The sequence below is a fragment of the Lithobates pipiens genome, unplaced genomic scaffold (assembly GCF_037356315.1).
Source record: "Lithobates pipiens isolate NorthernLeopardFrog02 unplaced genomic scaffold, aLitPip1_a1.2 Scaffold_16, whole genome shotgun sequence".
NCBI lineage: Eukaryota > Metazoa > Chordata > Amphibia > Anura > Ranidae > Lithobates > Lithobates pipiens.
The window spans coordinates 610,316,192-610,339,535 of NW_027507748.1; the positions used below are offsets into that span (position 1 = coordinate 610,316,192).

At 40.6% G+C, this 23,344-nt stretch overlaps 1 protein-coding gene across 1 annotated transcript in view; it reads right to left on the bottom strand.

Annotated features, from left to right (window-relative positions):
• The window catches only part of ATP8A2 (ATPase phospholipid transporting 8A2), a 1,022,388-nt gene that overhangs the window by 241,751 nt on the left and 757,293 nt on the right, over positions 1–23,344 (bottom strand). The window contains exon 30 of the mRNA XM_077484049.1: positions 22,777–22,855. Coding sequence (XP_077340175.1) covers positions 22,777–22,855 — 79 coding nt within the window. The remainder of the gene's footprint in view (positions 1–22,776; positions 22,856–23,344) is intronic.

Consider the following 23,344-nt stretch of genomic DNA (forward strand, 5'->3'; position numbering starts at 1 on the left):
CAACATCACAACAGAGAAAGACAGCTTCAGGACAAAACTGGCTTTATTCTGTTTTTTAGCAGGTAACCAGTGGTGGTGAAGAAGACGGAGGCAGCGAGGAAGAAGAAAAAGACGGCCGCAGCGAGGAAGAAGAAAAAGATGGCCGCGGTAAGGAAGAAGAAGCTAGCTGGAGCGAGGAAGTAGACAGCACCACGGGAGAAGACAGCACAAGAAGAAAATGGCTCCAGGAGATGAGGGCACTGGGAGAAGATGGCTCCAGGCTTCTAATGTACCTAATACCCATTCACACGGGGGGGACAGATCTGGGGGCCCCCTTGTTAAAGGGGTCAGGTCAGGGTTGTTGGGAAGATGCCCTTGTCCTCATCAACATAGAAGCAAGTGCTTTGGAGTGGGGGGAGCAGAGCCCCCCTGCCCAAAAGCACTCACCACCCCATGTTGAGGGCATGCGTCCTGGTATGCTTGGGGGGGTGCTTTCTTGTTCCCTCCCTTGCCTGACCTACCAGGCGGCATGTTCGGATAAGGGTCTGGTATGGATTTTGGAGGGACCCCACGCCATATTTATTTTGTGGGGGTCCCCTCTGAATCTATACTAGACCCGAAGGGACTGGCATAGACCTGGGGGGAACCCTAAGCCGTCTTTTTGCTATTTTTTTGCGACAAATTGTTACATTTAGCGTTTTTGGGGGAAGCCTGCTGACAGCTGATGACTCATCGATTGCTAACCACTTGCCACCCGCCCACTGTCAAATGACGGCTGGGCTGTGCGGCTCTCGTTCTGTGTGGACGTCATATGACAGCCTCCCAGAACAGCTGCACCATATTGCTAGGATACAGCGTGACCCCGATCTCTGTGAAGAGCCGCGGCTTTTTTACCATGCGAACAACTGTGTCCAATTACAGTCGGTCACATGTAAACACGGAGATGCTGGTAATCGGTGCTCCTCGTTTCACACTGAAAGAGTGTGAGGAGAGGAAAGCTGATCAGCGGTATCTCCTCACAGAGGACATCTAGGGATCCCTGATTACAAATAAGTGTCCATCAGTGCTAGCAATGTATGCCCACCACTGCCAGCAATCAGTGCCCACCTTTGCCCACAAGTGCCAGAAATCAGTGCCCACAAGTACCATCAACCAGTGACCATTAGTGATGCCAGTCAGTGCTGGTTATCAGTCCTGCCCATCAATGCTGCCTATCAATGCCACCCATCAATGCCCATAAGTGCTGCCCATCAGTGCCCACCATTGCCACCCATCTGAGCCCACCAGTACCTATCAGTGTCCACCAGTGCCACCCATCAGTGCCGCCTGTCAGTGCCACATATCAGTGCCCATAAGTGTGGCATATTAGTGTACCCTCATCAGTGCCCATAAGTGCTGCCTCATCAGTTTTAATCAGTGCAGCTTATCAGTGCCCATCAATGCTGCCTCATCAGCACCCATCAGTGAAGAAGAAAAATTACTTATTTACAAAACCTACTGATAGAAACTAAGAAAAAAATATTTTCTTCAAAATTTTAGGTCTTTTTTTTTGTTTTGTTTTTAAAAAATAAAATAAAAAACCCAGAAGTGATTAAATACTACCAAAAGAAAGCTGTATTTGTGTGAAGAAATGATAAAAAATTACACATGGTTACAGTGCAATTGTCATTCAAATTGTGACAGCGCTGAAACCTGAAAAATGGCCTGGGCAGGAAGGGGGGTGTAAGTGCCCTGCATTGAGGTGGTTAAAATAAAAACCGCAAAATGCAAAACACATCAAAAATCGCATTACAAACACAACACTTGCGTTTCTTAGCTGTTACATTGAAGTCTATTACCCCCAAATCACAGGAAAAAAGTCCTCGACCCTTTTCAACAACGCAGCGGCCGCAAAATGCATAGAAGTGAACTTGTATCATAGGAAACCATGTTAAATGGACTGTAGTGCAGTTTTGCAAACTGCAAAAGCACTTAAAACACATATGTGTGAACCTAGGGTAAGTGAAGGAGAAAGGCAGCTGCATCCATTGGCATTTGGACTTCTGTCAGTATAAAATCCCAGTGCCTAACTTCAGAACTCCAGTAAGTCCCGTACAAAACCAGAAAAGGTGAAGCATGTAAGGTAGTGGAGACTAGCCTACTTTTTAGAAAGACTTGCAGAAATTCTTGGAGGAACACTGGGGAGATTTACTAAAACTGAAGTACACAGAATCTGGTGTAACTGCACAGTAACCAATCAGCTTCCAGGTTTTATTGTCAAAGCTTAATTAAACAAGCCGAAGTGTGTGTGTGTGTGTGTGTGTGTGTGTGTGTGTGTGTGTGTGTGTGTGTGTGTGTGTGTGTGTGTGTGTGTGGCCTTGTGTGTCCAGCCTACCTGTGTCCCGAGCCTCCGTCCGGTCCCGTCCCGTCCCGAGCCGAGCCTCCGTCCGGTCCCGTCCCGTCCCGAGCCTCCGTCCGGTCCCGTCCCGTCCCGAGACTCCGTCCGGTCCCGTCCCGTCCCGAGCCGAGCCTCCGTCCGGTCCCGTCCCAGGATCACCGCTCTTCGTCGGCGCCCATTCCCCTGTTCAAATGCCGCGCCTCCCTGTCTGTGATAGGCGGAACACAATTTCCCAGCAGTCTGTGTTCCGCCTATCACGGACATCCTTTCATCCTCGTCCGTAGTACGAGGATGAGACGATGTCCGTGATAGGCGGAACACAGGCTGCTGGGAAATTCAGTGTTCCGCCTATCACAGGCGAAGGCGGAGCCGGAGGCGCGGCTTTTGAATTATAGAATGGCCGCTGTCTGTCTGCTCGACACGCTGATCGAGCAGGCAGACAGCGATGACTCGAGTATAAGCCGAGGGGGGCACTTTCAGCCTCAAAAAAGAGGCTGAAAATCTCGGCTTATACTCGAGTATATACGGTAATAAAAACTGTTCTTTATGCCTGGAAACTGGAGATTGTCCATAGCAACCAAAACTGTCCCTTTACATCAAAAATGATTTTAGACCAGCTAGAAAACAGCGATAATAAATTAGAATCACTCGCAGAATTGAGCGATAGCGATTTGTGGGGAGATCCGTCATCAAATACTGAAAAGTAATGACAGTGACAATTCTGCAACTGAGCAAATTTCAGTGTTTTTGATTTGATTACATTATTGAATAATTTTTATTATTGTTATATTATTATTTGGTACAATTATTTATAATTATTTATTATATTATAATTTATGATTTAATTTTTCAAACTTTATCATACCCGGGATGTCTGCTAGACTCTGGTTTGGACAGATTTAAGAGAGTTATTCCTAAGAATTGCAGGACTACAATATAAAACGCCAAATTTTCATGCAAAATAATGGTACCGCTTTTAGCACCTAAAATCCGAAATAATCGTACCGCCAGGGAGGTTAATACAGTTGATTAGGATACAAAAACAACTCAAACATAATTTAGTTGAATAGGATACAAAACAACTTAACCACTTAAGCCCCGGACCATTTTCCAGCTAAAGGACCAGGCCCCTTTTTGCAATTCGGCACTGCGTCGCTTTAACTGACAATTGCGCGGTCGTGCGACGTGGCTCATAAACAAAATTGGTGTCCTTTTTTCCCGCAAATACAGCTTTCTTTTGGTGGTATTTGATCACCTCTGCGGTTTTTATTTTTTGCGCTTTAAACAAAAATAGAGCGACAATTTTGAAAAAAATTTAATATTTTTTACTTTTTGCTATAATAAATATCCCCAAAAAATATATTAAAAAAATTTTTTTTCCTCAGTTTAGGCCGATACGTATTTTTCTACATAATTTTGGTAAAAAAAATCACAATAAGCGTTTATTGATTGGTTTGCGCAAAAGTTATAGCATCTACAAAATAGGGGATAGTTTTATGGCATTTTTATTAACAATTTTTTTTTTACTAGTAATGGCGGTGATCAGCAATTTTTATTGTGACTGCGACATTATGGCAGACATGTCGGACAATTTTGACAAGTTTTGGGGACCATTGGCATTAATTGGCATTAATACAGCGATCAGTGCGATTAAAAATGCACTGATTACTGTAAAAATGTCACTGGCAGTGAAGGGTTTAACCACTAGGGGGAAGTGTACCACAGCCGGTTTCCTACTGCAAATGCGTAAATTGCACTGGGCTTTCTTAATGGATCAGCTGCAGCGAGTGTTAAACTTCTGGCAGAGATTGCGTGGCAAACTCAGCAGGAAGTAGGAGTACCTGTCAAAACCAGGTATGCCCTCCCCACCCCCTCCCCCCCCCCCCCACAAGATGCCAAATGTGCCACCAAATGGGGAGGGAGGCAGACAAGCAGAGTCTCGGAGCCTCCCCTTTTGTATGGTGCTCAGCTTAATCACCACCCCCCCCCCAGACTGACAATGCAGCTATCTGCGATTTGTTCTGTGCTCATTCCTCCAGAGTAGTGTCTCACTAAAATGGGTGGTGTGTTATTGACCAGATCATCAGGTGAAAACACAGGGGGGAAAAAAGCCAAAGAAAAGAAAACTGATGCAGCCACCACATCTAATGATTAACAATACATTATTGGTTTTTGGTTTAATACCGCGTTAAGGCTTGGTTTCCACTATTGCAACTCCAAAAATGCGCGATTTTGCCGCTATTTTATGGCGTGAGCAATGCCTGTGTATTCCTGAGGTCTATGGACCTCAAGTCACATCAAAGTGGTACCAAAGTAGTGTAGGGAAGGAATACTTTTAAGTGGTTGCGACTTGAAGTCACACAGATATGAACGGTACTCATTGGAAATAATGGGGAACGACTTGCAGTCCCAAATCGCACGATAAGTCGCACTTGTGGAAACCATGCCTAATTCATTGACCAGCACAGCGTAGTTCAAGGGAAATTGATATTCTTCTATTGTACAGAATTTAATATGTGTTATTTAACATGTTATTGTTACAGAACAAAGAGAGGTGTTCACTATTCACAGGTCCCTCGCTTGCTACAATATGTTGTAAGTTGCAGAGAGATGGCTGGACATGGGGCGTCTTAGTTGTCCCCCGGGCGAGAAGCATTTTGCAGCTCCTGTGCTATAGATCTGGTTAATCGCGCTTACTGTTTCAATAACCCTTTCTGCACATTCCTCTCTGGGGACACCGTGTAAAAAGAGACCGGCCAGGTGTCTCCAGGAAAACTGAATTAAAGACACTGGTCCTCCTATATAAGCAAAACATCCCATTTTCTTTCCTGTTGTACTTGGCCCAGCTTCAGACAAAGGGAAGACTGTAATAGGGGCACTTCAAATTCAACTGCCTAAATCACAGCACTTGCCGCCATAAAGCACGTTTGGATGATTGTATCCATTCATCACTGCGTTCACAAAGGTATTTTCCTTCAATTTAAAGGTGAGCTCAGCTAAGTACTATTTACATCTAAAATGAAACATTACATAACACTTGTGTCATTTTTAGAAAATATCAGTGCTTTGTGTATAAAAATATTATTGGTGACCCCGTAATACTATCAGGTAAATGAGATCATATTTAAACTTGTGTTGCTGCTCATCTTTAGCATCTCACAGATCAGCAGGAAAAAAACAATCCTGCAACTAAAGTGTATTAAACCAAAATATACAAAAAATAAATAAATATTGTAGAATCTATAGATGTGGTGACTGTATTATTTATTTATTTTTATTTTATTAGTTATTTTATTAGTTATTTTTCTTTATTTGCCCATCCAGAAAGATTTACCCTCCTTAATGACCAGGCCATTTTTTCGATACGGCACTGCGTTTTTTTTTAACTGACAATTGTGCGGCTGTGTGAAGCTGTACCCAACAAAAAAAAATAAAAAATTTTCTTCCCACAAATAGAACTTTCTTTTGGTGCCATTTGATCACCTCTGCACTTTATCATTTTTGCGCTCTAAATAAAAAATAAAAAAAGACCGACAATTTTGAAAAAAAAACAAAACACAATATTTCTTTACTTTCTGTTATAAAACATATCTAATAAAAAAATGTAAAAAAAGTTAATTTCTTCCTCAATTTAGGTCAATATGTATTCTACTACAAATTTTTGGTAAAATACATCTCAATAAGAGCATATTAAGGTTGATTTATTTAAGGTATATCCACTTTGCACTACAAGTGCACTTGGAAGTGCAGTCGCTGTAGATCTGAGGGGAAGATCTCAAATAAGGGGAAGCTCTGCTGATTTTATCATCCAATCATGTACAAGCTAAAATGCTGTGTTTTATTTTCAATGCATGTCCCCCTCAGATTTACAGCGACTGCACTTCCAAGTGCACTTATAGCGCAAAGTGGATTTGCCTTTAGTAAATACACCCCATTGATTGATTTGTGCAAAAGTTATAGAATCTACAAACTATGGGATATTATTATCTATTCATTTTTTTACTAGTAATGGCGATGATCAGCGACTTATAGCAGGACTGTGATATTGCGGCAGACATTCGAACACTGACTCTTTTTGGGGGCCAGTGACACCAATACAGTGATCAGTGCTAAAAAATGTGTCACTGTACTAATGACACTGGCTGGGAGGGGGTTAACATCAAGGCGATCAAAGGGTAAACTGTGTGACTAGCCAGTGTTTTTCTATAGTGTGGGAGGTGCTTTTACTAGGAGAAGGCACAGATCCACATGCCTGCTTTGTAGGAACACAGGATCAATAGCTTTCCTACTAACAGAACGGCAATCTGCCTTGTATACATAAGCAGACCACCGTTCTGCCTCTCTGCTGGATCATCAGCGGGTGTCGGCGGACATCGCATGTGTGCCACCTAACCAGAAGAGCCAGATCACGTATATATATAATATATAACACTTTTAAAGCTGTTACAGCAACATGTATTTTACTTTTTGGAATAAAGGTTTTACATAAATGAATAAAAGCCAACCATTGTAAACACCCTGTCAGTGTTTAATGGTTTGTCGCATCCCTCTAACTGCTACTTTGTCTGGACAGCTTGGTTTGTAAAAGGGTAACTCCATTTTCATAGGTTATAGGTCATAGGTTGTTACAGCAACATGTATTTTACTTTTTGGAATAAAGGTTTTACATAAATGAATAAAAGCCAACCATTGTAAACACCCTGTCAGTGTTTAATGGTTTGTCTCATCCCTCTAACTGCTACTTTGTCTGGACAGCTTGGTTTGTAAAAGGGTAACTCCATTTTCATAGGAAAAAATATTGCAAAACAAAAAAATACTATAGCGTATAGTACTGCTACACAAGCCATAATGTAATTGAATGTTAATAAAATGAACCTTCATTTGCAATCTGCAGGGCTGTAATCTTCTGTAAACTTTAATGCAATCTGGCAACCTGGAGGCGTTCTGTAAACAGATAATGTACATAACTTCTCCAGAGAGGTCACTTCCTGCTTGTTTGATAGGCTTGCTAATTTTCCTGAAGTCTGCACTAAGATACAAGTCAGATTTTAGGCATGCTCTGCAACCAAAAATTCATTTTTGTAAGATACTCCCAATTTGTTAATTATGTCTAAAGAATGCAAACCTTGCAGTCTTCCTCATGTAAACACTGCAAGAGCATCAGCTGATTAGTCATGAAAAAGTTACTCCCATTCAGATCCACTCTGCACACAGAGCAGAAACAGGTAGAAATCTACAACACAATTTGTTAAAATTCCTGCACTATATATTGATTACCTAAAGTGGATTGTTTTTTTCTCAAGAAATATGGAGTTACTCTTTAAAGAAATTTGAAAATGAAAATATATATACCAGGTAAAAATAAAGGATAATCTCACCCCCCCCCCCCCCCCCCCCCCATAATAAAAGAAACCCAATGCAGCCACCACCTATAAGAATTGGCAAGCACCAACATCATAAATGTTTGTTTTTGGGTTTAACACTGCTTTCAAATGTAAGTTCACATTTTCAGAAAAAATGAAAAGGTGAACTAGCACCCTACAACTTGGCTCTTTTTGTACTAACCTCTATGGGTGATATGCTGTCAGTGCCAATACAGCCAATGTAATGGTCTGGAGATTTGAAATCTCTTCTTTCTGTAGGGCTTCCAGGATGGATCAGAGCAGTTTTGAATGGTCCTTGAAGCTCTACAGAACTATACTGTCTGCATGGGCACAACAGCTTACCACCAATGGAGATAAGCACAGCAGAGATCAGCGGGTGACAAAGGTGTAGGGTAAGGATATTCAATCAGCGGACCTCCAGCTGTTGCAGAACAACAAGTCCCATGAGGCATAGTAAGACTCTGACAGGGAGACGAAGCATGACACCCAGAGGCAGAGGCATGATGGGACTTGTAGTTTTGCAACAACTGGAGGTCCACTAATTGCATATCCTTGGTGTAGGTTTTAGTTCACCTTTTCATTTTTTCTGAGAAAGGTGATCTATATCTTTAAATCTGATTGGTTGCTGTAGACCAATACAATAATTTCTTTTTACAGATATTTTGATACTTGAAGCAGACATGGGAGTAAGTCACACATGTGCAAGTCACAAGCAAGTCTCAAGTCTTAACCTTCAAGTCTCAAGCAAGTCCCAAGTTACTGTGGCAAAAAAGCAAGCAAGTCAAGTCGAGTCCCTGCTAGAAGTCAAGAAAGTCAAGTCAAGTCATTTATTTTAGTCAAGTCACAAATCAAGTCAAAATACTGATTTACCCCATTTCCACCTTTAAATGAGTTAAAAGTCAATGTTCAGGAAGGGTTTTGTTTTATTTTCAACATTAACACAACTGCTTTGTGCTTTTTTCTTGGCATATTGAAGAAATACTTTGAATGTCCAAACAGCAGACAAGGAGCAGAACACTCAGCAATGAAATGGCCAACAAGCCTGAAAAAATGTAGTCCTTGCTGAGGGGGAAAATAACTACATTCAAAGTTTGAACTTCAAACTAATAACAATGTATTTTAACATCTAAATCAGTGGACACAATGCCAACATCTGGACACTTAAATGGTGATGAGAATAGCCACTTAAAATGCCAGATATGGGGGTGTGCAATGGATCAGTTTTAGGGTTTTAATATACTTTGTAAATAGCACCCTATACATTTATAGTCAGTGGTAGTTGTATCCTCTGCATTATGCCCTGATAAAATAACATTTAATTACAGTGCAGGTCAGTGTGATAATCACTATGATTGCATAAGCTAGCATTTATGTACAAGTTTCATATAAAAACACAATTTTTAACATATGTAAATCAAGTGACCTAATGGACAATTCTGAGTGAGATTCTTTTTGAACCAAAGATGTGGGCTTTATTTTTTGATTGTGCATTGTACTAGAGCACAATTAAAAAACATACTATATATAAATATACTATGCATATACAATATACTAAACCTAGTATTGACAAGATATCTTCTCTATTAAAGAAGAGGATATGTAGAGGTGGTTGTCCATATAAAAATGTCAGGGATGAGGAACAAGGAAATTACTTCTCACTAGTATATATATTACTTATTTACATATTAAATTACTTCTCACTAGTTTTATATATATATTATTATATATTAAATTACTATGTATATATATAATTACTTTATATTAATTTATACAGTACATTATATTATAAACTTTATGGTCAGGCAGCCGTGTACCTGATCAGCGGCATCCTGGCGGGCGGCAGCCATTCCAGTATTCAAAAGCCACGCCTCCTCCTCGTCTGTGGATCAATTTCCCAGCATTCAGTATTCCGCCTATCACGGACATCCGCTCATCATCATAACACAGACAAGGATGAGAGGATGTCAGTGATAGGCTGAACACTGCCTGTTGTGAAATTGAGTGTTCCGCCTATCACAGATGAGGAGGCATGGCTTTTGAACACTGCAATGTCCGCCGTCTGTCTGCATGACATGCTGATCAGGTATGCAGACGGCGGCTTGCAGTTAGTGTGTTAGTGGTGGTTACGGTTAGGGGTAGTGTTAGTTAGTGGTGGTAGTGTTATGTTGACAACTTGCCAAGTCATTGCAAGTCATATAGCCCAAGTCAAAGTCAAGTCGCAAGTCAGTAGTGACAAGTCAAAGTCAAGTCGAGTCATTTATTGAATTCAGTCAAGCAAGTCGCAAGTCCTCAAACAGGTGACTCAAGTCTGACTTAACCTCCCTGGCGGTACGATTATTTCGGATTTTAGGTGCTAAAAGCGGTACAATTATTTTGCATGAAAATTTGGCGTTTTATATTGTAGTCTTGTAATTCTTAGCAATAACTCACTTAAATCTGTCCAAACCAGAGTCTAGCAGACATCCCGGGTATGATAAAGTTTGAAAAATGAAATCATAAATTATAATATAATAAATAATTATAAATAATTGTACCAAATATTAATATAACAATAATAAAAATTATTCAACAATGTAATCAAATCAAAAACACTGAAATTTGCTCAGTTGCAAAATTGTCACTGTCATTACTTTTCAGTATTTGATGACGGATCTCCCCACAAATCGCTATCGTTCAATTCTGCAAGTGATTCTAATTTGTTATCGCTGTTTTCTAGCTGGTCTAAAATCATTTTTGATGTAAAGGGACAGTTTTGGTTGCTATGGACAATCTCCAGTTTCCAGGCATGAAGAACAGTTTTTATTATATAAAACTGCATGCAGACCACTAGGGACAAAGGGGATGTGAAATTATTACATACAGCAATGTAATCTGTAAGATTACATTATACTGTATGTATAGTGAGTGTTTCACTTTTTGAATTTGGCGCCGATCTCTGTCCCCGTGCGTCGCAATGCTCGCAGGGCACAGAGATCGGCTCCGTGATAGATCGAGCGAGACACGGCTCGCTCGTACAGCACGGGGACATCGCTGGATCCAAGGGAGAAGGTAAGTAAGCGTCCTCCTGGATCCAGCGATGCGGTCCAGAGTCTGGCTCGGGGGTTACCGCTTTTGGTATAAAAATTCCACCCCGAGCCAGACTCGGGAATACCATCAGGGGGGTTAAGTCAAGTCATGTGACTCAAGTCCCCTACCTCTGACTTGAAGTACACATTTATCTACAAAAGTAGAATGGAAGAGAAATTTTTATTACACAATCACACATTGCTTATATTATGTGCACCTGATGGCTGCAATTTTGCTACTGTTATGTAGCTTAGACCACCATTTGTTCTGCTTATTATTATTATTATACAGGTTTTATATAGCGCCAACAGTTTGCGCAGCGCTTTACAACACGAGGGCAGACATTACAGTTACATTACAATTTGGTACAAGAGGAATCAGAGGGCCCTGCTCATTAGAGCCAACAATCGATACTCATGCAATTTTAGTAGCACAATCTAGCTAGTAAAAATCACCCATGATTTGCACTAGCCTCATTCTTTCCACTTACTAGATATTTAAAAGTAGACATTACATGGAGAATTTTTCTTTTTCTCATGAGAGCTCTATAATATCACTTTATAAGCACTAGTGGGGGGATCGCAGTCTGTAGACAGTAATAATTGGAGTCAGGGGCCAGACGTTCTCAGGTTGATGCAGGTGGCAGGTCATGGACATATGCAAATGTCAGGCCTCTGTGCGGATCTCTCTTCCTGTCCTGGAACACGGCCTGTATTTCTTCCTGATCTTATCTCTTTGTCTGCGCCTCTTGTCTTCTGTGTTTCCCCCCAGGATATTTTCTCATACATGAGACTGGACGCATTTTGTGAAGTTGCATTTCATTCATGTGATGAACAATGAGCAAAATGTGAGTTAATTCTGCTTTCTGTAAATACAATCCTCTGTGATGTTGTCCATCTCCAGCAAAAACATGTATCTGGAACTGACTAATGTTTACATAGGAAGAGCAATATAATCATTTGGACTTGTCTATATTAGTATTTCTAACTGAATGTAAAATCTTGTCAACCCACAGGATGTTATTAGCATCTCTTCAGTGCATGCCAAGGAATACTTGAGATACATTCCTCAAAAAATGAAAAGCCCAACTCCAGCCAAGCCTTATTCTAGATTAGAACAGAGTGGGGAAGGGTGAAAACCTCTGCCAGGTTTTTATTGCCGTCTGTGTCCCGGTTGAGGAAAGATCATCACACTTTTTGTGACACCCATTTACACCCTAATACACTGGGAGTCCCAGACAGCAGAAAAAGAAAAACTGACAAAGGCTCTAATCCAGGGGTCTCAAACTGGTGGCCCTCCAGCTGCTGTGAAACTACAAGTCCCATCATGCCTCAGCCTGTGGGAGTCATGCTTGTAACTGTGAGCCTTTCAATGCCTCATGGGATTTGTAGTTTCGCAACAGCTGGAGGGCCACCATTTTAAGACCCCTGCTCTAATCCTTCTATGCCAGTAGTCTCTAAACTTTGCATAACTCCTGTGCTTGACCCCAACAGTGGGGCACTATACCCCCCATTGATACCAATAATTGGGCACTAGTCCTCCCCATTGATACCAATGATAGGGCAATAATCCTCCAACTAATACCAATGATAGGGCACTATACCTCCCAGATACCAATAATGTGACACTATTCCTCCCACTGATACCAATGATGGGCGCACAAATCCTCCCACTAATACTAATGATAAGGCACTATACCTCCCACTGATACCAATAATGGGGCACTATTCCTCCCACTGATACCAATTCTCCCACTAATACTAATGAGCTTTTCCTTCCACTGATGCTAATGACGGGGCATTATTCTTCCCACTGATACCAATGATGTGCACTAATATTTCCTCTAATACCAAAGATGGGACATTGTTTACTCCTACTAATGCCAGGCCATTTTCTATTCCAACTGGCCTCCTGAAGTCTGAAACACAGTAAATTGGTCCTTTGTTTTTAGGAAGTTTGAGAGACCCCTATTCTATACTCAGCCTACCTTGGACGTGACTTATTATGCAGGAAACAGAGACAAAGAAAGTTACATAGCTCATGCTACAGAAAAATACAGGGAAAATAGTTAGGCTCTCTAAAGCATGGGTGCTCAACCTGTGCCCCTCCAGCTGTTGCGGAACTACAAGACCCATCATGCCTTTGCCTTTGGAAGTCATGCTTGTAACTGTCAGACTTGCAATAAAAAATAAAACGAATGCAGCCCTCTTATCTAAGAATTGGTAAGCCGCAATGTAATAAATGTTTGCTTTTGTATTTAATACTGCTATTTTCAATTCGGTTTCCTAAAGCTGAGGAGCCATCAACAACCACAAGACTCACTCCTTGTTTTTTTATGAGATGTGGGGTCTGACTATGCATGGGGTCAAATAGATTTTCCAGCATGAAAGACAAATACTTTATACATACTTTCATTTCTCATTAGAGAGAGGCCCAATCCTTCCATAGTGCAGGGTCACTAGTGTTAATTGCAAGTGTAATAGGTCAAAAAGAGCACCAAATATATATTAAAAACCTTAGGCGTCCAAAGTCTTTATTGTTCAACTGATTACAGCAAAGCAGGGCCTGTCTTTTGCCCTGCTTTTTGTAACCAGTTGAACAATAAAGACTTTGGACATCTAAGAATTTTTAAACTGGCGCCCTCTTTGACCTATTACGCTTGAATTTCTCAACTTGGGTGAATGTCCTCTCCTGGGGTCATCCCTGTCTTTGTGGTGAGCTGCCAAACACAGGCCAACTGGGCTCAAGTAATGACTATTTTGATAACCTGGGAAAATCCAGCGTTGTTCTACCACTATCCCTTGGACTAGTGTTAATCGCAACAGTGAGTACCATAGGTGTGTGATCAATTTGAGGAATGTCAGATCCTGTAAATGTCTGTGAGAATTAACTACAAAACAACAAGTTAATGAAGGGGTTAACAAGTGCTGAAAGTCTTACCATCCAGCCCCTTTTTATTCAAGCGTTGAATATATTTTTATAGAGTCAGAGTGCCACCTTACTGGATGAGGTGACTGGGCAGGTTCATCTCCCCAACACACATATACCACAACAAAGATGGCGTCTTGTAAGGCCTGAGAAAGGAGCTAGCGCGACGCCATCTCCTCTCATTCTGCACCAGGAAGTGATGTCATCTCCAATCGCCCCTGTGTTCCCTGCTATTCTCAAAGGCTACGAATGCTGGAATCCACCTGCACTGAGCTGTCAGCTGTACTTCAGAGACACGGACGTTTAAGAGAAATCCACCCCCGAATTTTGCTACAGGATTACTATCTTGCTTGTGTTTAGGCTCCCTCTGTCAGTAGTTTTACTTTTGACTTGTCATTAAATGGTTTACCAATACTGCATTTAGAGGCGCTGTGTTTCTTTTCCTTTGTTGTATTGCAGAGACTGCTTCTAGCTCTTCACACTGGCTGCCCTTAGTGCTGGTACATGGATTCCACTCTCTATTCATCTTTGAGACTGTTGCTATGGACTTAGTCCCTCCTATTGAGAGACTCTTTTAATCACATTTATTTGATCTGTGTAGACCTCCAGGGTCTCTCCTCAAACAAGCACTGAGTAAATTTTTTGTCTGTTTGTAAGTGCTGAAATAACTTTCACTCTCCAGGCTAAGCAATGATTCTTTTACTGCGCTTACGCTGAAAGTTAAAGAGGAAGTAAACCCTCATGGGTGTTACTTCCTCTTTGTTTTCATGCAAAGGTAAAGCATAATGGGCTACTATGCATCACATAGTAGCCCATTATGTGACACTTACCTGCAGGAGAAGCCTGCGATGTCTCCATCTTCTTCGCTAGTAGCGAGCATCCATTTGTCACCCCTCTTCCTTCTGGGGCCGCAGACTCTGGCTCTGTGACCGGCCCGGAGTCGTGTGACGTAGCGTGACATCACTCCCACGCATGCGCGTGGTAACTGCCTTTAATGGCATGACCCGAGCTAGAAACTGTACAGCGTGCCCTTTCTAACTCCGGCGCATGCACAGAAGAAATCGCCGTACGCCGATTTGCAAATATCTGCTACCCATGCAGGTCTGGGAGATATTTCAAGCACCTACAGGTAAGCCTTAATCTAGGCTTGTAAAGGGTTTACAACCACTTTAATGTTATTTGGGTAGAAAAGCATCAGGTCAGAGACACAGTGATCATGGAGACACCACTCATCTCCTATTATCCTCTAAAGACCTCTTCACCAATGGTCATCATCGACCAGCTTCATCATGTTAACCATTTTGTGCCTATGGTTATATTCAATGTCTTCAGGTAACCATCCTTCATCTTTCAGAGATATCATATGTCCAGGTGAAATCAAATTGTGAAACTGTCTTCCAATATTTTGATGTCTTATTTCAGTGGAGCCCTCCAGAAAGGAGTGAAATGTAATACCACTGACATAGCTAGAAGCATGCATTGATGAGGCTTGACTCTTTGTGTACATAATTATATTGCTGAGAAAGAACTATTTTGGAAGCTTTTGTGGAACGCATCAAGATTTAATGAACTCTCCTGTTCTGTAATTTCAAGAGACAGTTTTCTTATCTTTACTCTTAAAACTTAGGTCGTTAGAAACATATAAGGTTGCAATGCAATTAAGTGAATTGTATGTTGTTATGGAGGCTTTGCGATTCTACTTAGGAAGGCAGAGAAAACTAAGAACATGCCAGGGAAAGGAATTTCTAGAAAACACTTTCTAAAAATGTCTTGCTCTAAAGTCAAAAGGTGTCCTATACACTGGCAGATCAGTTACTGATAAATACATAATAAGGTGAGTAAAGGTCAGAGTTCTCAGGCCTGCTATGATTCAGCTGGCATTTTATTGCAGTACATGTGTGATGAAAGAAAGGAAGATTCCCCTTTTCTGTATAGAGCTGCAGAGATCCACACTCTCTGCATGTAATAATAGGCACTGACAATATTTACTATGGCAAAATGCATGCATGAATCGAATGGTCAAATGAGGATGTGCTACTCATAAGCTGAGAATAGCTCCAGCAACAGCCAAATAGGTCCAGATATTATAAGAAATATCAAATATGTCTTTGTGCCTGCTTCCCTTTAATCCACTGGGCAGCAGAACTCCAGCCAACTGGGAAAGCCGGACAGTTAGGCTCTATTGCACTGTACAGTGCTGTCAGTAAAACACTGTGTACATACAGGAGAGGAGCACACAGACTACTTTTTTGACATTGATTGATTGAAGTGGTTGTAAACCCTTACATATACCCAGTGGTGTATTTAGGTTTTGTGCTGCCCTAGGCCTGACTGAACTCGTGCACCCCCAATTTGAAATATGACCCACCCCTCCCCATTAAAGCCACACCCTTTCCTGTTCAAGACCCACCCTATAATTTGTAAACCACACCCCCTACTCCGCCGCACCATTCAGAAAGCGCAGTACACTTCGCACATGTGCAGTAGGGAAACGGCCATAATGGCGGCTTCAGCACCCGAGAGCCAATCCAAAAATTGTCTGCGGTGTTGACATCACAGGAATCCTGGACAGCAGGAAAATACAGCACTGCATATACCCACTAAAGTGAGTAGCCTCAGGTGATACACAGTGATGAAACAGTTACTCTTATATAAGTTGTACTTGTTTATCTGCAGAACTAAATCCTGTGCAACCTTCTAAAGTACATGTAATACACAGAATTTCTGATCGTCAGAGAGCAGGTATCTGATGTCACACACTGCACAACATAGAGAGGATAGCTGACTGTATTCTGAGACATGAGTGGAGGGAATGGACACACCCCTCTTTACAAGATCACAGTGAAACATGCACTGCTGAGGCTGTCAATTGCAGGATGTGTGCGGAAGCTCCCCTCCTCCATCCCCCTGAACTCCTTTGAGTCAAAATCACTTGTCAAAAGTGACACATACAGATAGCAGGGGAATGATAGAGGAGACAGAAATCACAGTGCTTTGGATTGAAGTACACACTATATAGAAGGATATGCTTTGCTCATTTTTTATTTCAGAGGTTTACAACCACTTTAAGGCAGAGCCTGTTCACTTTGCAAGGGAATTTGCCCCAGAGTTTAGTGAATGAAATGTAGCCCTGCTGACTTTCCATAATCCAATCATACATGTAATACATCCTGTGTATTTTCCTTGAACATTATTGGGTATTCTTTTGAAAGTAAAACTTCAAATTCACTAAGCTCTGGGGAAAATTCCCTTGAAAAATGAACAGCCTATTTGCCTTTAGTAAATCAACCCCTATAATTTAGATGTCAGTAATCAGTTAGTGAACTGTTTTGTGCAGGACAGTAACCCTGTGATTTCCACTTGAAGTGTGACTACCCCCAGCTGCCCATTCCAGTCTCATAAACAGTTTGTCCCTGATCCAGCAAAATATCACTAACTAGACTAGATCACACAGAATGCTTGCAAAAAATGTCACAACTGGACCCAAGTATATGCTCTGTGCTTCTGTTCATTTCTATGGAGCTCTTACTCAGAAGCTTCATAAGAATGTATTGCCGTATAGGATGAATTGCTCCATAGAACGAATAGGAGTGCACAGTGCATGCATTGGCCTGGCCAAAAAGATTTCCAGGGTTTATATATATGTTGAACTTAGTGTTGGGCACAGATTGCCATCATCCCTGTCTCCAATTTACATTTATTATTCCTCTTTCTGTTGGGACTTTTTCACGGCAACCAAAAATGATTTGCACAGATCAGTTTCTTTAAAAGTATACACTTTAATTCAAAATATCGTTAAAAAAGCTTTCATAACGCTGATTATTTAAAAAAAAACATGCATATTAACATTACACTCTATGTAGTTATTTGTCAGGTGGTACTGCCCAAAACCCTTCATACCTGCACATAACTCAGGGTTCACTTGCAGCTTGTTAATGGTATGGTCATAGAAACTGATCTGCGCAAATCATTTTTAGTTGCCGTGATACAGAGGAATGGTAAAAGATCTCCAGGGAGAGGTGGGCATACACTCAGAGAAAAATTGAGAAGTGTGCCCCAGGGATTGTCCAGGCAAGGGATAGATCCAGTAAGAAAGTAGAAAAAATGGTGAACCAGTATGAAAAAATAACAATAATAATTATAATTTTTTCATACTGGTTCACCACTTTTTCTACTTTCTTACTGGATCTATCCCTTGTCTGGACAATCCCTGGGGCACACTTCTCCATTTTTCTCCAATAATTTGGGATGTGGCTTGGGTTTCCTATTTTTTTCACTTAAGGTAGTCTAACTATGATTGTCCAGCATACACTGGGAGGGGGGCTGGGGGCAGGCTGGTGTGCCCCAATGATGGCCAAATACAGGCTTCTAGCAATTTTCAACCACCAGCTTTACATCACACTAATAATTACAGATCAAGGCAACTTACCACCACCAGATTTTATATGTACTCGACAGGAATGTTTTTAATTTTGTAACTTTAAACTTCTAGAGAATTGCTATTAGTATGGCCAGCATAATTCTTTAAAACACTTTTCTGTAACATTTGTTTGTTTTTTAAGTGGAAATAATCTATATAAATATACTGTTTGGGATTTTATTTTTGTATATACCTGCATTACATTATCAAAGTTTTTTTTTTCCTCTGGCTAGAACAGCAGTCTTTGTTTGTACTAAGTAATTACTCATTGAAAATGTAATCATTGACAGGGATGTGGCAAGAAGATCAGTGATTTCTGTTTTACGGTTCCCCGCCATCACTGGCTTGTCATACATTGCAAATCACTCTATGATTGATTGTGCTTAAATTTAGGCATCCATGTAGTGTACATAGGAATACAATGATTACACAAGTTTGATGTATTGCATTGACTGGGTTCCAGCACGCGAATCTTTATTCTGCTCTGCTTGTATTGCTTGTCTAGGAGACAAAGTTCTTCCCTATTCTCAGAGTGAAGGACGCCTTCCAAAACACATAAATCTCAATCACGAGTTGTAAAGGAGTGGATAAGTGGAGGACAAAGAATGTATCAGCGGATTTGCAGGGACATATCCAAGTTCACACTGAGGTGATGATAATGCTGAATGCTTAGACAGTTTCTGCTCTGATAAGCAAAGCATGCCATTCATTTCATTTATCACCCCACTAAGTTCGTTATCTATAATATTATAGCGAACACTATTGCAAAACGTCTACTCAAATGCAAAGACAATTTATAGTTACTTAGGTATTAAAAAGAATTGTCAAATCTAAAGCTACTTTATCTCAGTGTGTACCCCTTGCCGACAAACCCTCAGGGCAATTGTTCCTATTGGAATGGCTGCCATTGCCTCCCGCCTGAGAAGTGTCTGGCAGTTGCTTTCATTCCTGCCTCTATAGAAGAAACATACACCCTTGACAGGGATGAATGTGCATGGTTATGGAGCTGCCTGGTGACACAAACATGAAGAAATATGAACCCCACACTGCTGTTTAATGCATACGAAATGCTTAGGCTGGGTGTGCACTAGTAGAATTTCGAACGAAAATTTAAAAGAAAATTGTCAGGCTTTTTTGTTTTTAACATTTGATTTTGGAATGAATGGATTTTACTAAACAAAAACTACATTCACTGTTAGGAATTTTTTAATTTGAGAGAAATTTTCCATCCTGCTTCTTCAAATCTTCTCATTACTATGGTCAAAGACGACCATCTATTTGACCCCACTATTGATGAGAAAAATGAACAAGCGTTCTTACAATGCTCACACATACTAAAATTCCAAACAGAATTCTTCTAGTATCTACCCAGACAACAGAACTCAAGATCTAGAAAGGAGCTCATTGTAAAGAGTATATAAATAATTGTGTAGCGCTGGAAATATTATCATGAGAACCTGGAAATGATTCCAGGTAAGTGGTTATACAATCGAAAACCATAAATGAATCTACAAAAATGCAAATCAGTGTGTAAATAGAAAATGGGCACTCTAAATACACAATAACATGTGGCTAGTGCCAAATACATACAAATATATGCAGAAAAAACACATGTAAGTGTTGAGAACACATAGAAAGATGTAATGTTGTCCACATAAAAAATATCATGTGCAAAAACGTAAAACAGAATTGTTTCTCAATAATGGAAAATTAAGTGAATAACACAGTGTGAAGAGAGTGTTCAGTCCAATAATGAAAAGCCAACAAATAGAAAGGTGCTCAAATATTTCCAGCGCTACACAATTATTTATATACACCTTTGGCAATTAGTCTAATGCCGTGTACACACGGTCGGGATTTTCCGACCCTGTGTAGGCTCCATCGGACATTTGCTGTCGGAATTTCCGACAACAAAAATTTAAGAGCTGGTTCTCAAATTTTCCATTACGATCGTGTGAACACATCGTGTGAACACAATTCCGACGCACAAAATTCCACGCATGCTCGGAATCAAGCAGAAGAGCCGCACTCGGTATTGAATTTTTTCTCAGCTCCTCGTACGTCACCACGTTCTTGAAGTTCGGAATTTCCGACAATATTTGTGTAACTGTGTGTAGGCATAACAAGTTTGAGCCAATATCTGTCGGAAAAAAATCCAGGATTTTGTTGTCAGAATGTCCGAGCGTGTATGCGGCATTATTGTTGTGTTGGCTGTCTATCCTTTTTAGGTGGCGCTGTAATTTATCCCTTTACACATTTAAAGAGTAGCCTAAAATATTCATTTATATAAGGGCAAAAAAAATAAAAAAATAAGCAGTATATCTTTGTAATACATGCCCATTACCCAAGTTGTATTCCTTTAGCTCTGGTTCACACTGAGCTGCGGGAATGAAGCTGTGTAAGTTCAGCTGAAGTCACACAATTTCACTCCTTCATGTCAGTCCCAATTTCAGTGGCGATTTCACAGACATCTGTGTGGGTTTCTGCACAGATGTCAATGGAAATCGCAAGGTGAAATCCCAAAAAGTAGTACAGAAATAATTTTTTTAAATCAGTGCGGCACCGCACCAATTAAGACGGTGCCATTGCCAGCAATTGCTGCTGATTTTGCGTGAACCAGGGCTTAAAGACCCTGCAAGTTCCATATACCCATATAACCATTGATGGTAGAATTGCATTTGACTCCTAATTTTCTGTTCCTTAATAACATAGTGCTTCCACTGAACTAAAATTGTTTTCTTCTGAACTACAGTAGGTAGGAGTTCTAGTTCAAGAAAATTAGCTAGGCTGAGGTGATTAAAATGCTACCCTGCCACAACAGACCGTTGTTGGCGATGCCAGGTGAGCAGGAGGACATTGCTTTACATCTTCTGGTCCTGCCCTAAACTGACAGATTTTTAAAAACATCAGAACCGTCACTCAAAAATTCACAGATTTCCAAATACCTGATTGCCTGGCATTTTTCTTGCTATATGTCTCAACTATCCCAGCTAAATCTTTCAAGAAATCCATTATACGCCACTTGTTGAATCTTAATAAATCCTGTATTCTCCTGCACTGGAAACAACAGCACCCACCGACCACTGCAACTTGGCTGCGGAGGGTGGAGGATATTAATAGAATGTAAGATTTAATTCTGACAGTGCAATACAAACGTGAGAAATACACTTAGCCCTTGTACACACGGTCGGACATTCCGGCGGAAAATGTCCGATCGGACCGCGTTGTCGGATAATCCGACTGTGTGTGGGCTCCATCGGACTGTTTCCATTGGAATAACCGACCAACAAAGTTTTAGAGCTGGGCTATAAAATTTACCGACAACATGATCCAATCAGACTTTGTCCAATCGTTTGTAGAGAATTCCGATTGGACAAAGTGCCACGCATGCTCAGATCAAATTCCTAGACCAAAGCTATTGGCTACTAGCCTGAACATATTCCCATCGTAACTAAATAACGTTATCACGTTATGAACGATCGGATTTTCTGACAACTTTGTCTGACCGTGTGTATGCAATACCAGTTTCGGACAAAATCCGTCGGACAAAATCCGACGGATTTTGTTGTCGGAATGTCCGACCGTGTGTACAAGGGCTAAGACTTGGGGACTATGGAATCTTTTTGTCTTATCAGATGAGGGAAAAGCACTCTTTGGAGTTTAACTATACTACAGGCAGTAGACCGCTACTTTGCCCTGATGTCCTGAGCCATCGCCACCTCAACCCCTGCCCCCCCCCTTTTTTCTTTTCTAATCTGTTTCTTACTTACTCTGTTTCTTTTGTTTTCTTTGCTACTACTTATGAACAGTGGAAATTGAGTTTAGGCTGACCCCCTCTCTTTTATATCTCAGTTATAGGGCTTCCTTCACCACTGTGCCAATGGTCATCCTTGGACGTGTCAATCTGAAACTCTTTGTAACCATGCCTACTTGGTTGGTATTATATATATATGTTCTTTGGTTACCTGTTTTACTTGTTCTGAGCCCTCTGATTGGAATCTCATTTACCTGTGTGTCATTTCTGTAATGATGGGGTTCTGCCCTTTTTTGAGTTTAATAAAAAACTATATTTGAAAATAAATAAATAAATAGGCCCTTACATTTGAAATATAAGAACAAACATATAATTGGTTGTTTTCAATATGAAGAACAATGTCCAGTGGACTGCCTATCAAAAAGGTAACTTCACCAATTTACCCGATATTCTTCTACCCGGGTGCTTTTCCACTAGATTTGGCATAGCCTGTGAATTTGCTAGGAAGGTCTCAATATATTATACAGTGTCTCACATTGTCATTATAACTTTACTTCCATTCTTCATCTTCTCAGGGAAGGAGTATACTTGGCAAGAACAGAAGGCAGACTTTTCCAGCACTTAAAAGTTATAAAATAGCAGAAGTCAACAAAGTGCAAAAAAGTTAAATGTAAAACAACGCTGAAGAGCAACTGATGACTCACAGAACTTGGTAAAAATGTGACTTAATGGCCTGTCAATCACAAGCATTGTCTTCAACCTTCCGTCACCCCAGTTTCCATCTGCTGTGTCTGCTAATAAAATCTACAACTGTACCAAAAAGATATTCAGCAGCATTTCTTAGAAAACTGAAATATAAAATACTTACCGTGTTCCATCATTTTCAGTGGAAACCAGAAGAGGATTAGCGAGTGGACCAAGGCATTGATACAATGACCCCAAAATACCTAAAACAACACAGAACAAGGATAACACTTAACTTTAACACCTGACTGAGTCTCAACAAGTGCTCTGCTGTTACAATGAGCAATTAGTGGTGTTCTTGAGTTCCGGAAGATGATAAGACAATTATTTCACTTTCTGGGATCTATTTTCATTCCCCCTAATCTATTAGGGCTGTCAACCAATTCTAACTGAAGTATTCTACACATCATAAAGGACAAGAACTTTATTGTTCTCCAAGTGTAATCTTCTTGAGAATGAGAAGATAAAAGGTCAGGGGTTCATCAAATGTTACAAGAGATGAATCAATCTTGAAATAAATACGGAATGATTTACTTGAGAATATTATTTATAGTAACATTTTTAGTTATAAAGCTAATTCTGCTGGTCCCTGTGTACATTCTACTCATTATGCGGGTCAAGTATAAATTGCTCTCTTTCCTCTTCTTCTTCATGAGAATATAACATCAGCTGTTTCTATATCTGAATCTACT